Source organism: Rhagoletis pomonella, unplaced genomic scaffold (genome assembly GCF_013731165.1).
Source record: "Rhagoletis pomonella isolate Grant_MI unplaced genomic scaffold, Rhpom_1.0 Rhpom_scaffold_00002, whole genome shotgun sequence".
Taxonomy (NCBI): Eukaryota; Metazoa; Arthropoda; class Insecta; order Diptera; family Tephritidae; genus Rhagoletis; species Rhagoletis pomonella.
The window spans coordinates 56,531,753-56,548,018 of NW_023458556.1; the positions used below are offsets into that span (position 1 = coordinate 56,531,753).

General features: G+C 35.9%; 3 protein-coding genes across 3 annotated transcripts in view; 2 read left to right on the plus strand and 1 right to left on the minus strand.

The window, feature by feature from the left end:
* Window positions 1–2,755: 2,755 nt before the first annotated feature.
* Window positions 2,756–5,931, plus strand: LOC118734691 (scoloptoxin SSD976-like). Its single transcript, XM_036464399.1, has 2 exons — window positions 2,756–3,653; window positions 5,554–5,931. The coding sequence occupies exons 1-2, from the start codon at window positions 2,866–2,868 to the stop codon at window positions 5,861–5,863; spliced, it is 1,098 nt and encodes a 365-aa protein (XP_036320292.1). The 5' UTR covers window positions 2,756–2,865; the 3' UTR covers window positions 5,864–5,931.
* Window positions 5,932–12,519: 6,588 nt separating this feature from the next.
* LOC118734692 (antigen 5 like allergen Cul n 1-like) lies at window positions 12,520–13,587 on the plus strand. The gene is made up of 3 exons (XM_036464400.1): window positions 12,520–12,708; window positions 12,760–13,163; window positions 13,257–13,587. The coding sequence occupies exons 1-3, from the start codon at window positions 12,541–12,543 to the stop codon at window positions 13,510–13,512; spliced, it is 828 nt and encodes a 275-aa protein (XP_036320293.1). The 5' UTR covers window positions 12,520–12,540; the 3' UTR covers window positions 13,513–13,587.
* A 1,450-nt stretch (window positions 13,588–15,037) lies between these two features.
* The window catches only part of LOC118753879 (mucin-22-like), an 8,371-nt gene continuing 7,142 nt past the window's right edge, over window positions 15,038–16,266 (minus strand). Inside the window, exon 2 of the mRNA XM_036488757.1 lies at window positions 15,038–16,253. Coding sequence (XP_036344650.1) covers window positions 15,055–16,253 — 1,199 coding nt within the window. The 3' untranslated portion in view covers window positions 15,038–15,054. The remainder of the gene's footprint in view (window positions 16,254–16,266) is intronic.

The following is a 16,266-nucleotide window of genomic DNA, read 5'->3' on the forward strand; positions in this document are numbered from 1 at the left end:
TGAATGTAAGTTTATTTAATTATGCAATCTACCGAGGAACATGTGTGGTTAAAAATTGCAGATATTTACATTTTTAGATATGTATCTATGTCTGTAATTAACTTGTAATTTATTAATTTATTATCACAAATCATTACTTTAGTCGAGGAAAACTGCACGTGAGCATTATGATTGAATAATTATTTTCTTTTTTTCTTCTATTAATTTGAAAATATTTTTCACTGCTCCTGCTCCCATATTTTTACATAATTAATAGTTTTTATTTACTAATTAATTACTCATTTACAAGTAGATATTAGTTAGGTTTGTACAAGTACAGGGTGTCCTAGACCACCCGTCCACCCCCTCTAAAATGGAGGGAAATGTTTTTTACTGAAAAACGCAAAAATTGTACCGCCTTAATCGAGGATGATCTATCTTTTGGTGGTATTGTCGACTTCCGGTAAGAGTTGGGTATTTTTGTCACCGGAATCCGAATCTGTAGTAAAACCATGTATATCTTATTTGAAAAAAGTGGACTTCCGGTCCAAACCGGAAAAGGTTTCAGATAAGAGGTACGTATTTCTTTGCGCAGAATCCGAATCAGTGTAAAAAAATTTTAATCCCATTTAAAAAAATGGACTTCCGGTCAGTATAACCCAATTCCGGTCGAAACCGGAAGTCGATAGTACCACCGAAAGATTGAGCATCCCCGATTTAGGCTAGGCGGTGCAGAGGTGAATAAAAAACGTTTCCCTCCATTTTAGAGGGTCGGTCTAGGACACCCTGTATAATTCACATATATATTTATTTATAGAATAACCTGCTCTTCCTTGCCGCATATCTGGTTCATCATCGAACTATTAGCTTTATCAAAAAAAAAAATTTAAAAACTTTAAGCTTTTCCAAATTTTTTTCTAATGGCTTTGAAAAATTAATATTCATTTTATACTTTTTTATGACCTGCAAAAAGATACCGCAATTTTTTACTGTGTGTAGGTACTACAATTTGTTTACCTTTTAGCTCAACATTTTGTGTTTTTTTTTACTCATAGTTAAGTGCTGAGCAGTCGCCATTCATTTTAGACGAAACTAATTGAGCCATTTTAAATCCATAAATTACTTCCGTACACATTTTTATTTGTTTACACAATAACTTAAATTTATTGAATTTTTTTCAGTTCGTTAAACTATTTCTTCGCCGCATAAAAGAAAATTGGCGCTTAGTTGTATCAGTATTTTCTCATTATCGTTAGTTCGTATACTCATGTATGTATATATGCATGTACATTAGGTTGTCTCACCAAAAAAGGTCGCGGTTTTTCGATTATATTTAAAGACTTCTGCCAAAACATTAAGCTTTACGTGAGCTGTACCGTCTTGAAAAGACGTCCAAAAATTAGTTTTTATATAAATTATTTTAGTTTTTAAAAATATTTATACTAAAAAATCACCTCAGATGGAAGAAGAGTTTGAGCTTAAAGAGTCTGCATACAAATGTTCGAACCTTTTATCAACAGAATTAAAATAATAAAATTTTTGGAGGTATTTTCAAATCGAAATCAAATATTTTGGCGAAAGTCTTAAAATATAATAGGTTTTATAATTCCGATGTAAAATCAGTACCAATTTTTCTTGTATGGAGAGTGATGCACCCTATTGTACCGAAAACGTATATGACTTAGCATTAAAAAATAATTGTGTCGGCTGCATTGTCATTAGAGTACAATCGAAAGTATTTTTTTGTCTGCCAAAAGGGAAACCTTTGGTATCGGGCTTTTAAGAAATTTGTCTCAAATTTGATTAAAAATTGTTTATTGTAAACGTTCACATAAGAGATAAATATAATTTCGTATTATAATGCTCCATTCACGGACTATGCGTATTTACTACTTAAATACTTTTATCAAATCAATTAAATTTTTTCTTCTTTACCAACTGACGCCAATTAGAAATGCCAAATGAAGCCAAGTCCTTCTCCACCTGGTATTTCTTTCTCAGAGCAGGCCTACAACTTTCATTGCCACCACCAGTCGGTTCAGATAGGAATACATTCAAGACTGGAACGTTTGTGTTTTCCAAGCTTTGGCGTATGGTGAAACACCTGGTCTAGGTGGATTGATCAGATCTAAAGCCGCACTGATAAGGCTCAATGAATTCGTTGACGTGGGGCTTTAAACTGGGGCCATAAACTTATAAGAAGTTGCAACACCGAGAGGTTTAGGCAGCTAATGACTATCCCGAATACAAGTTTAATATCTACAATGGGTTTACTGGCGAGTCATTGAAAGCTGCGACACCCTAAGTAAATGAAAACTGTCACTACTGAAAAAGTAAACTGTCAATACTGAAGATCAAAATCGGGTGCTATGCAAGTGGCCGGCACTGTATGTTGGAATATTTGTTTGGCTTCTTCAACAAAAAAGATCGACTCGCAACTGGTGATAAAAAGCAAGCTAATTTTACATACTTGCATATGAGAATAAAAATATGCAAACATCTCTATTATATGTCTGTATAATTACCAGCCAGCAATTTATACATGATTAAATGTATGTATATGTATATGGACAGTTGTAACTGACATCAAGCTAACTTTAATGAACCTCAATCAATCGATTGATGGCTGATGAACGACGGTGATGGGATCGTCAACAGTTAGACAACTGCGCGGTTAGTAAGGTACCAGTATTAGCAGCATCTTAGCATTCTTCTGCTGCTGCTGCTGCTGCTGGCCACTCACAGCTGCGCGATCAGTCAGCTATTGGAAAAATATTTTCACTAAATACACAAATAAATCAATGAATGCTGCTCAGTTGCGTTTTGTTAACGGCTTAGAGCGGTGCTGAAATCAGTTGAAGAGAAGTTGAGATAATTTTTTCGAAAATGTTTTACAAGAAAAAGCTTTTATTGCAAGCCTTTTTAACGGTTATAGTTGCGCATCAGACGCTGGTTAATACAGAAGCGGTTGAAAAAGATGCACACTTGCAGGAAAAAGCAACAAGAGCAATATCTACAATAGCAACAACAATTGCTGACGCGGAGGTGGTCAAAGAATTTACAACTGAAATATCGACTTTTAGCACTGCCAAAAATACAATAAACAACAGCGCCAACAGCATTTTCAATGCCACTCTTACGGCAGACACTTCCACCTCCACCAACGTACCTGATAACAACAACAAGTCCGCCAACATCTATTGTACACCATCGCTTTGTGAACTCTACAATGGCAGCCATGTTTTCCAAGTACCGCACATTGGTTGCGATAGCGATGGCGGTTTTGGGCCGTCCTGTGGCGCTAAACCACATCTGCTTTACATGAGCCAACGACGACGGCAATTCATTTTGGATATGCATAATCTTGCCCGCGAACGCATCGCCTCCGGCCAGTTGGAGGGCTATCGGCCAGCAGCTCATATGCCAATGCTCAAGTGGGACGATGAATTGGAATACTTGGCCACGTTGCATGTCAAACGCTGTCAATTTGAACATGATCAATGTCGCAATACGCCGCACTATCAGTTCAGTGGTCAGAATATCGGTTTCTTTTGGATTGGTCGCGAGTTTAAATCGCACGCCAAGCGTATAAAATCGTTTATACTGAATTGGTTTCGTGAATATCGTGAGGCGAATCAAACGTTCATTGATAGCTACGCACCACATCCGGAGGGGTGAGTTTAAATTATGTACACAGTGAGTGAGAATTATTGAAAGGGGAAATAACTATGTGCATTGGGGTAGTCCAAAATGCATGTGAAAAAGAAAAGTCGGATTGTTCGATACCGAAAAAAATATACCCCTTTACTATTAAAAAGTGGTTATATAAACCATTGGTTAATACCCAATGCAAGCCTCCTGAAGAGAACCAGAGTTTTCCGAACACATGGAACTTTGAGCGTTTTAAGCGACCTGTAAATATTTTTTTATTTCAAAATAAAAAATGGGAGTATATTTTTTTCGACAGAGAACAATCCTAGGGGGTTCAGACTTTACTTTTCTTACCTCCCCAATGTACATGCATACATACATAAATGCTAAAATATCTTACTACCTATGTTATTATAAATGTGAAAGCTTGTGAGTGAGTATATTTGTTGCCCTTCCACGCTAAATCTACTAGATGGATTTACATATAAGATAATTTTTCAAGATCGTTGCCACCCGTTAATAAAGTGGAAATCAATGCAATTAATCAGTTCAACGAAATTTTGAAATAAGGTTGACAAATGAAATAGATTTAAGAAAGCTAAAATATTTTTGAAAAAATTAAATGGCATAGCAAAAAAGCAAAAGAGGTTTAACAGAGCATTTTTTTAAGCATTTTTGCTGAGGGTTGCCAACTATTTTAAAAGTCAAACTCAATTTTATTAACAAGTTGAATGAAGAATTAAAATACGGATGTGGCCCAATATAGAGGTTAAAAAAAACTTAATTTTAAAAATATTTTTGTTTGAAAGGTCAAATTCAATTTTAGAAGACTTTATTTTGAAAAAATTTTTGGAGAGCGTTACTACTACCTGTTTGAAAACTCAAATTCGATTTTATTAATAACTGAAATTTCATACTACAATATGGGTATCAAACAAAAGATGTTAAAAAAGGCGTTATTTTGAAAATACTTTTTAAGAGGGTTGCCACACGTTTCAAAGTTAAATTCAATTTAATTAATAAGTTTAATGAAAATTACAATGTGGAAGTTAATCGAAAGAGGTTTAAAAAAGCTTTATTTCGAAAATATTTTCAAAAATGGTTACCACCTGTTTAAGAATTTAATTCAATAAGTCAAATGAAATAATAAAATATGGATGTCAAACGAGAGAGGCTCAAGGAAGCTTTATTTCGAAGATGGTTTAAAAATGAGTGCAGCCTGTTGTTTCTTACAAATTCTGGCCCTAACATTGGTCATGACCTGTAATATATTTTTTATCCCGAAATTCGTCGAGCCAATAAGAAACTTAAAAATAAAAAAGCGATGCAGAAACCTGCTCTTTCGTTACTTATATCGTAGGTTAGTATCGTTCGGAGTAAATATGTTCTTCTAAAAGATTTGTAATGTTGGGTTTAATTGTTCAGACTGAATAATTACCATACTAGACTTGTTTAAAATACATTTGTATGTACATTAGGGTGCCTCATTTACAACAGTTGCGGTTTTCCCACCGGTAATAAAAAATTGTTTATATTCTAAGACATCCGTCAAAATAGCTCAGAAAAGATTTACGATTCACGTGAGCTAGACCGATTTGAAAACAGATCCTTTCACAATTTTTTTTTTTATTTTGATTCCATTGAAAAAAGTTTTTAGCATTTTTTTTACATACCATTTAAGCTAAAACTCTTCTTTCTCCTGAGGTAATTTTTGGGAATTTATTCTTAAATATTAATTTTATTTATAAAACAAACTAGTAATCTTGATATTTTTCCGAAATATTTTTTGGAGGTACAAATTAATTTTTTTTTATACGGAAAGTAATGCACCCTAATGAACATATGTACATGTAACCCTTCGTAATATTGAAACATAGTATAAGTAATATTTAAACTAATATTTTAATTGTTTTTAATTTCCAGCAAAAAAATCGGTCACTTTACCATGTTGGTCGCCGATCGTGCCCATCGTGTGGGCTGTGCAGCTATACGCTATCGCGATCCGATGCAAGCTAATGATATGAAATTATTAATGACCTGCAATTATGATTTCACTAATATATTTGGTGAGCCGGTCTATCAAAGTGGTCCAGCTGCTAGTAAATGTATCTATAAGATAAGTGAGAAATATCCAGCACTCTGCGACTGGAAGGATGCCATTTACGATTATGATAGCGAGGAGAGTGCGGAACCTGATAATGGCAACGAGCTCGATAGCAGCTTCATAAATTAAGTTATTTCTCGTTATTAATTAAGAATGTCAAAAATTGTTGTATGTACTTAGATAGATATGTATAAATTTTTTATATTACTTATATACAAATTTAATATTTTTATTAATTACGTTTTTTATATATAAAAAGATATGTATATTCATTGATATCGTTTTCGAGATAGCCATCAATGTTATTAGCGTTAATGTTTAATGGTAAAAACTTTAAAAGGACGTTTTCCAATTTTTTTTTAATTTTAATTACCTTTTAATCTCACCGAAAATCCTTTCCCAAACCCTTACCTTTCTGCTTTCAGAACCAAAAAAACGGAGTTATACCACTAGCGCTTTACCAAAAACCCAGTCGCAAACGTATATAGGGCTTCGTATATCGGTTGACTTCTAGAGTTATATTTTCGCTTATTGTGGCCAATTAAGGAAATAAAACAAAAAGCTGTTCTTAAAAAATATCCCCTGAAGCAAAAACTTTCGCCTCAACCGGGCTCTCCTGTGGCACAAAAAATTCCACAATACAGCAGCCGTAATAGTACCCATCAAAGTTAATCAATAACATATGTTACCGGTGATATGGAAAGTCCTACAGGTGGTTTTCCCAACATAATCGAAAAGAGCTTTGAGACTTGCAGCATTTGTTGAGGTTGCTACTGATGCTAAACCAGCTTAATAACCCACACCCACAGTATGGTCAATCCACCAAGCCTGATGTACTGTTAGGCCACCTTAACGATGAAAGAGAATCAGAAGTACTTCGTAAAAGTGCAGGAGGGATTTCTGTGGTCGACGTCAATCAGTTTATATTTAGATATAAAATTGTATGGAAAAGCATAGGCCGCTAGGCGTAAAAAGCTCCGCCGCTCTCCTGCTGTGATTGCGAAAGGACGGAGGATTATATGCCTTCTAAATGAAAACAGTGAACCTATAAAATAGACCAATCCACATTTGAAAGCATAGTACTTCAAATTAATCCGAACAAACCATATTTGCACTCATTAGGTAGATTGATGTGTAAAGCTGTAAAATACTACGATCGATATACTTAGTCTAAATTAGTATACCCAGAAGCTCGCCTGACAGTTTTAAAGCACGAGGTGTTCCTTAAAGAAGACCCATTGTAAGATATTTAGTACTGGGCAGAGAGATACTCAAAGAGGAGGTATACCCTCGCAAAAGGCTTAGGCAGTAGAGCGAAAAGCGAAAAGAAGGTTAATCGTAGCTTCGGGAAGATCACCTTAGGTTTTTTAACAAATTATAACAAAAATTTGCTCTAGCTTTTGCTGAAAGTTAAATAAAAGCTCTGTGTATATATTTAGCGCCTAATTTCAAAAATGCCAAATTTTGAGTTGTGTCTCTTTTAAAGACGATGCAATAAAATTTGTTTTATCCGAAACTGCAATCTTAGGAGTGATGAATCCAATTTTCGGCATTCGATGGTGTTCGGGCGAAAAAATGCTGACATTTCGGTAAGAAAAAAATTTCGTGTAAAGCCGACCTCCTTCCAGAACTGGACTGCGAGTCTGCGAATCAACACTTTTTCAACATGAATGAAAAATATGCTCCTCATACGCCCTGTTGCACAAACATCATATGTGACCTGGTCTACGAAAAGGGAGCTTACGTGCGAAAACTAGTTTTCTGTGAAAAAGCTGTTAAAAGTAAGCACCTCGTTTCGTCAGTTTCTCATTATCTCGTTAATTGTTCTCCGCGCCGGACGTCCAGTAAGTGTTGTTGTTGGTTCAGTAAGTGTTGTTGTTGGTCCAGTAAGTGTTGTTGTTGGTCGGAATATTATTATAGTTCATCGTGTAAGTTGCTAGTGTGGAACATTTAAAAAAGTAACACTGAAGAAGTGACGTTTACTGTTTCTGTTGATTATCGTCGTCGCATTTCGCATGAAATGAAACATGAGTGTTGATGAGGAGTTCAGTGCCGTATACGGACAATATTTCCATGAAAAGGATGATGAAAACGATGATGAAAACTATGAAGAGAGCGATGATGATGAAGACGAAGTATGTGTATCTCAGGCAGAAGATGATGATGATGGTATGAATGGGACAGCTATTTTAAACCACTGTACAAGTCACTTGTTGGAATAACGCAATTCCATCATTTCATAATCTCTACAGATTGTGTAAAAACAAAGAAATTCGCAGACAGTGAAGAAGTGCAGTCCTTTAAGCTTCTGTTAAAACCTATCGATCCTGAAATGCCGAAAGTTATACAACCAGCCGGTTTATCTTTGGAACGTCAGTGGTACATCTATCACAATCTTCGCAGCTTAGTTTCGGATATATCTAAAGTAGATATTGTGGCTCCATTGCCGAAAGATTTGCCATCGAAGAAACGGAAGGCAAAAACTAATGAAGATGTTCTCAAACCAGACGAGGAACCAGGTCCATCTTCCTCAGGATCAACACGTAAAAAGATCTCAAGGAAAACGACAACAAAGAAAAATACATAAACTACTCAGCATTATTATTTTTGGCCCATAATACGTTTTTCTAGTGTATAATCATGTCTTTATAGCTTATAATTCAATGTATTTTGTTCATTACCAATAAATTATATTTTGTCGTATTTTTACTCTTCTTTCTCTACATTTTTAGTACACTTCTAAGCAAGTTAGGATTTTCTGCTTTTCACCACGTGAGAAAGCATCTCATCTTCCATCCGAATCAACCAAAAAGTGAAAATTGATTTTTTGACACCTAAGCCCCCTTTCCGTAGACCAGGTCACATATTTTGATATCGAGCCCTAACCGCCAAAATAACGTAAGCGACATTTTTTCAAAATTTTCTTTTTGATGCAGAAATGCATCTAGATGCTCTAGGAATATTTCTGCATCAAAAGGAAAATTTTGAAAAAAGTGTCGCTTACGTTATTTTGGCGGTTAGGGCTCGATATGTAGTTCTTGCATTATATCGTTACCGACAATGAATAATTTATTCCTAAGGACAAGCCAAAGCGCCAGAAGGCGTATGTTAAACACGGTGAACCCGGACCATCGACGTCAAAGCCAATTATCCCTGACAGCAAGGCAACGCTCTGCATTTGGTGCGACCATAAGGGAATCCTGCATCATGAGCTTTTGAAAAGTCAGACGATCAACGCTACAGACAACACTTGATACGATTGAAGCCAGATTATTATTATTTGGGTCATTTCAAGCATTTTTGCCCAAGGAACCATAGGTCTAAAATTAATTTCGAGCCAGCGATTTTTTCTATCTATTTTTTTTTCATAAACTGGCTCACATGTTGAAATAGCTGTATTTAAAACTAGCCAAAATGTGTATCAGGGGGTTTTTGGGGTCGAGGAATCCATATATGGCATTAATTTTTTCTTTTGAGCGCCGACAGGAGGCGCCTCCGTACTTTTTTTTTATTTTAACGCCTTTTTTCCGAAAATCGACAACATTGTTGCGAAAATCAACGAAATTAGACTTTCTCGTAATGCAACTTAAATTTTTAAATAGCCTAAAATGTTCAGCACTGAATTTTTTTATTTTTTATTTTTTATTTTACATACTAAACACAGTATGACAACGAAAAAGCATGCTGCCACACATATCATTTGTCATATAATATGTCGATAAACAGTATTACCAACATAATATTAAAAAAAATACGTTGTACGTGTTTAAAAATTGAAACATTAGAAATTGTTTATGTATTTTTTTACATTCCATATGTTTTTATCTTTTAAGTTGAATTTTGGAATTTAAAAAAAAATATATATATTAAAATAAGGAAAAAGTTTGTTTTGTCAAATTCGGATATCAAATTAAAAAAAAAACGGATTTTTTGTCCTAAATTCAATAAAATCGATATAAGTTGTGCATGAATACACCTCCCCCCCCCCCTCCCTAATTTTCAACGCTGAACATTTTAGGCTATTTAAAAATTGAAATTGCATTACGAGAAAGTCAAATTTAATGGGTTTTCGCAACAATGTTGTCGATTTTCGGAAAAAAAGCGTTAAAATCCAAAAAATAGTACCCTCTGGTGGCCCTCAAAAGAAAAAATTAATGCCAGAAATGGATTCCTCGACCCCGAAAACCCTCAGAGATACATTTTGGCTAGTTTTCAATACAGCTGTTTCAACACGTGAGTAACTTTTTGAAAAAAAAAAACTAGATAGAAAAAATCGCCGGCTCGAAATTCATTTTAGACCTATGGTTTCTTGGGCAAAAATGCTTAAAATTACCCAAATAACCATAATCGCGATGTGCTTTTGATACAAAAAATTTGACCCGTCCTAGTATGTATATATGTGCTTTCACATTCTTACGCAAACACCAATGGTTGTGCAATTAATTTGAATTGTGTCATTTTAAAATATAAAAATTATTTATGTGAACTTGCACGACTCGATATCGGTTAAGAGTGCACTTGAAATATTTGTATGTATGTTAGTATGTATTTGTTAATTACTTAGCTAAAATTAGTCACCAGAACTGAAGCGACCGATAAATCTGGATAATTAAAACAATGGAAAAACAAAAGATAGTCGCTGACTTAGAGAGCAATCAAAAATTCTAAGAAACGCAAAGCAGTATTTTGTAAAGATAAGAAAGTTTGGACTAATAACCCAATAAGCATGGAGCTTCTTTATTTAATTAAATTTAGGAAAGTACATAGGAAGTACATACTCAGTACTATCCCTAATGAAGCCGAGGAAACACAACAATTCCACCTCCGCTAGCTCGCCTAGACTGTTGAAGAAGCGTGAACCCAAGGGCTGGCATCGCTTTGCGTTAGACCTGGACATTGACACAGATAGTGGTCAACTGACTCTTCCTCATCCTCATCACGGCAGCCTCTGCAGAGAGTACTTGTTGGTATTCGTCACCGTTGAAGCGTTATAGCACAGTGTCTTGTGATGACGCAGAATCTTTTGAGTTTCAGCGTGTCCCTTGTCTTTTTCCTACTATACTGCAGCCATAATAATCTTGTGGTCTCACAGTCTTTCCGTTTGGTCCATAAGTCATTCGTCGCGGCCACGGCTCAGTCACGCCAGCGTGGTGCGACATTTCCATACAATTTCCGATTTCATTATTTTAGATCCTATTGCCTTCAGTGCTGCTTGACTGTCGATAAAAATAGTGGCTTTGTCTTCTGGAACTCTACTACTGAGTAAAAGTCTAGTCGTCGTCTCTATAGCGTAGATTTCCGCTTGGAAGACACTGCACTCGTTTGGTAGACGAAAGGACCGTTTCCTTGTTCCATCTTTGAACCGTCAGTGTATATTGGCATACCCCCCTCTACTATTGGTAGACCTGCATCCTACACATCTCTGGTAGGGAACCTAATGGGTATTGAAGGCCCAAACAGGCGGAATGTAAACTTTGCTGACTTCTATGTTATTTTTAATTCTATTGAGCTGGCCCCTTTTTATTGCATTCAATTAGAGGCTTAGAGCGCTCCATGGATGAAAATATGCAGCGGTTGCAAATGAAATATCATATTAAGCCCCTGCTGAGGTGTACTACTCACTGCCTCCAAGGCATGCGAGTCTTTGCACTTTTCCTATTAAATCCTTTTTCTAGAGTCCTCCACCGTACTAGGGACCCGTGGCTTGCAATTGGTCTGATGACTGTGGTGTACATGCCATAGGTGACGTACGGTAATAGTTTCCATTGCTTTCCAAAGGTCATTTTGCATGTGTAGAATGCTGCTACAGATTTGTTGGCTCTCTCCTCTAAAATTTTTTTCCCAATTAAACTTGGAGTCCAAAATAGTTCCAAGGTATTTTGCCTCTGAGGAGAGTTTCTAAGTAGTTTCCCCTAATTCATTCTGTTTGGCTCACTTAGAGACATCACCTGATGCACTCTCCATTAGTTTACTTATCGTTGAGAGGAATTCGCCAGTGATGAGTATCACTAAATCGTCGGCGTAGGCGACAACCCTTATTCCCCTAGTTTTAAAAATCTCCATAATTTCATTCACAACCAGGGGACAGATTCATGCTCCTGGTTGTTTTCCTTCACACAAATCCTCTACCTATTGTTGCTTTGATCATTCCAGACATATTTATCCCTATCTATTTTGATGCGCTGACCAAGAATCTGAAGTCCGTTTTGCTCCATGACGTCAGGATTTTTCCTAACCTTAAAAACCGTGCTTGTCACATAATATCCGCCATGTTTCTTGAGGTTAGAGGTGAACCTAGATCCGTTAGACCGATTCTGTCTCGTTCCTAGACCCTGACACCTTTTTTTTTTGTATGTAAAAATTACGATCAATCCTTTTGAACGAAAAAATAAAACATCAAATAATTATTATTTTTAATTTTTATTGGTTAAACTTAAATACGCTTAACTTCAATTAATAATATGATAGCTCATTCTCCGGTTGAGCCCTTTGGTTTAGTGTCCCTCATCATGAGACTGGCAGATACATATCTTCTTCGCAGGCGAGTTAGACTTTCTGTATTGCATTTTAAAATTATTTATCGGATAATATTTGATAACTCATCAGGCATATTCCTAAAACTGAAACAAAACTGTTTATTGGGAAAATTTAAACGAAATCCAGCTGTTATCTTCTTGCTTGTGAATTATGTATGTAAGGACAGTTGTGTTGGGGATTTTTTTCTAGCCACCTAATCAGCGCTATATAAAGCTGAGTTTATATTTTGCAGAGACAAAACCGTTTTAAATCTATAACTACTTAGTAGAATGTTTACGAAAGTAGAAGTAAATATGCTGATTACATATTTATCAATTTTTGCCCTGCTTTACACTGCAGCTGTGGATGCCGCCGTCGGCGATGTGGACTATTGTAGCGCAGCTTACATGTGTAGTGGCCGTGTCGAGAAACATGTCTTGGCCTGTAACCATACCGGGGTAAGCATTGAATTTTTCCCAAATTTACCAAAAATAAAAAATGTATGACAGGCCTTCGCCGCAGGTTGCCCATCCAATGCTGAAATGTTGCCGATTACGGAGGAGTTTCAACAACTTTTTCTAGGTGAGCATAATAAATATCGCAACGAAGTGGCAAAGGGACTTGTTTTCGAGCCAGCTGCTGCTATGGCCACTTTGGAATGGGATGATGAGTTGTCATACTTTGCCGAATTTAACGTGAAACAGTGTGGCATAATATATGAGGATCAGAAATGTTTCACCACTGCGCGCTATAATACGCTCGATCAAAATATCGGTTGGTTGTTCTATACGAAATCGAGATTCAATCGCACCAAAATTTACGATGATATTAAGGAACATATACGTGTTTACTGGTATGAGCAATATCACGATTGTACACAGGCGGAAATAGATTCGTATCATCCACCGCAATAGTAAGTGGATGATTCTCCTTTGAAATTTATTTTGTCTTTTTTTTTGAGTAAGTTTTTTTTTGTGTAAAAACAAACTGTTTCTAATATTTCTAGCAAATTAATTTTACACTTTGGTAAAATGGTAATGGATCGCAATAATCGCGTTGGCTGTGCCGCTTCCCTATATGAAACCGATTATGGATTTAATGTGCTCTTCACGTGCAACTATGCCCGTCGCTTATTCTGCTACAAGCCCATATTCCGTTCTGGCCCTTATCCAGGCTCCCACTGTAGAACTGGCATGAATCCACGCTATCCATTCTTATGCTCAACCAAAGAAGAGTTTAATCCCAATGACTATAAAGTATAGCTTTATGCAATAGATATTGAACGATTAATATGTATATTTAAGAATAAAAGCAAATTAATTAATTTTCGAATCAGACATGAGCAAATCTCACGAGTTGTTATTTTTTTCGACAAAAACGCGTTTTTGATCGAAAATGGTTGTTAGAAAATGCACTATCTTCAGTTCAAAGAACAAAAAAAGTAAATACATATTACTTTCTTCATGTATATAACAATTTAAGAATGAATTTTGAATGTACCAATAAAAATTGTAAAAATGCAATTTTAGTTTCTCAAATTATAGCCATCCTTTACTCAATGTAATTTTTTTCATTTGTTGGCACACTACATAGTTTTATGACACTAGATTTGTTCATTTTGGCAACAAGACCATTTCCACCATTTAATTGGAATATTTTGAAGCATCTTAAATTATTACTATTAAAAAATCTTAAAATTTCAAAAATTACAAAATGGCTGCGTCAGATACATATAATGCATGGTGGCACAGTCTTGAAACTTCACAGATATATTATATTTGATGTCAACGTCCATTGCCACTAATATGAACAATTTATTTGAAAACTTCCCAAAGTTATTAAAAAAAAAACAATTATGATTGTCGCAAGCAAAAATGAGTAGTTTCGGTAGTTTTTCGCCTAAGTAAACGCTTTAAGGTAAAAATTGATCAAATGATTGATATAAATTTTATTGTACTTGTTTCTGGAACTCCATTGATACATATATATTTACATTAATGAGAGAAATACTTAAGCGTTTTTTTTCTGTGGAGATAAAGGGAGTGACACTAAAACAAGTAAGTTTTAGCAAAAAAAAACCGGCTTAAAAAAAAATATATATATGATCCAATGATCGGAGTATGGGACCACCTCTGAGACACTACCCTTCCGATGCAAAAATAATTATCGAAATCGGTTGACGTGGTCCAACGTTATGCGGTAACATACATACAACAAAAGAAAAAAAAAAAAAAAACAATATTCCGACGAACTGATAACATCCTCTCTTTTTTGGAAGTCGGTCAAAAACCACTCGTGAGATTTGCTCATCTATGAATATCAATGTTGAGATCGATAAAGTTTTACCAATAAATGTATTGGTTTTCAAAAGAGGTTTTCTTTTAAATACAATCATATTCCTTCGTAGCCAAAAATTTCGTTTTGAGACCAGAAATCATTTCAGTTAAATATTTCAAGATATAATTAGCTGCCACGCCATATTTATGTATGTATGGTCGAATTTTCTCAACCTTTGCTACAAATTTTGCAAACCTTCTTAATCCCATCAGCCAAAGAGCATGTAAACAAAGTACAGTTAAAACATTTTATAAATCACAAATTTAAAATTTATATTTTTCAATTACTTACTAGGTATTTAAGTGCTTATGCGTATGCAATTATGTCACTGAAAATCATAAAAATACGTTGTATATCAACTAATAATATTATTAGGCGTATGCTATCGAGAACGTGTGAACAATAGGAGTTTTCAAAAACCCGAAAAACATTTCAATTTCACGCCTATCCTTAGTGTACACCAAGTACTACTTATTTAAAAATGTCAAATGAACAACACCTTCACAGTCTGTATCAGAAGCTGTAGTCGTAACGTCTACTGGATACGCAAATGAGGTAGAGGAACTTCTGGCGCTTGTGCTTTCAGAAGATGTTGGACCTACAGTTGGCGTCGTATAGACATTTGGTGTTGTGCTTCCTTCAGATGTGGTTTCGCTCGAAGTTGTAGACGCTTCTGAAGTACTTGTCGATTCATTTGATGTAGTGGTGCTTTCACTTGTTGCTTCGCTGGAAGTTGTTGAATCTACAGTTGGCGTCGTATAGACATTTGGTGTTGTGCTTCCTTCAGATGTGGTATCGCTAGAAGTTGTTGACGCTTCTGAAGTACTTGTCGATTCATCTGTTGTAGTGGTGCTTTCGGTTGTTACTTCGCTGGAAGTTGTTGAATCTACAGTTGGCGTCGTATAGACATTTGGTGTTGTGCTTCCTTCAGATGTGGTATCGCTCGAAGTTGTTGACGCTTCTGAAGTACTTGTGGATTCATCTGTTGTAGTGGTGCTTTCGGTTGTTACTTCGCTGGAAGTTGTTGAATCTACAGTTGGCGTCGTATAGACATTTGGTGTTGTGCTTCCTTCAGATGTGGTATCGCTCGAAGTTGTTGACGCTTCTGAAGTACTTGTGGATTCATCTGTTGTAGTGGTGCTTTCGGTTGTTGCTTCGCTGGAAGTTGTTGAATCTACAGTTGGCGTCGTATAGACATTTGGTGTTGTGCTTCCTTCAGATGTGGTATAGCTCGAAGTTGTTGGCGCTTCTGAAGTACTTGTTGATTCATCTGTTGTAGTCTTGCTTTCGGTTGTTGCTTCGCTGGAAGTTGTTGAATCTACAGTTGGCGTCATATAGACATTCGATGTTGTGCTTCCTTCAGATGTGGTATCGCTCGAAGTTGTTGACGCTTCTGAAGTACTTGTGGATTCATCTGTTGTAGTGGTGCTTTCGGTTGTTACTTCGCTGGAAGTTGTTGAATCTACAGTTGGCGTCGTATAGATCGAAGTTGTAGACGTTTCTGAAGTACTTGTTGATTCTTCTGATGTAGTGGTGCTTTCGGTTGTAGCTTCGCTGGAAGTTGTTGAATCTACAGTTGGCGTCGTATAGACATTTGGTGTTGTGCTTCCTTCAGATGTGGTATCGCTCGAGGTTGTTGACGTTTCTGAAGTACTTGTTGATTCTTCTGATGTAGTGGT

Bases quoted from the DNA above. Each gene is read 5' to 3' on its own strand.
- LOC118734692 (XM_036464400.1), top strand. From the start codon at position 12,541: ATGTTTACGAAAGTAGAAGTAAATATGCTGATTACATATTTATCAATT. The intron at 12,709-12,759 runs GTAAGCATTGAA...AATGTATGACAG, and splicing joins TGGCCTGTAACCATACCGGG to GCCTTCGCCGCAGGTTGCCC. The intron at 13,164-13,256 runs GTAAGTGGATGA...TAATATTTCTAG, and splicing joins TCGTATCATCCACCGCAATA to CAAATTAATTTTACACTTTG.
- LOC118734691 (XM_036464399.1), top strand. From the start codon at position 2,866: ATGTTTTACAAGAAAAAGCTTTTATTGCAAGCCTTTTTAACGGTTATA. The intron at 3,654-5,553 runs GTGAGTTTAAAT...TTTAATTTCCAG, and splicing joins TACGCACCACATCCGGAGGG to CAAAAAAATCGGTCACTTTA.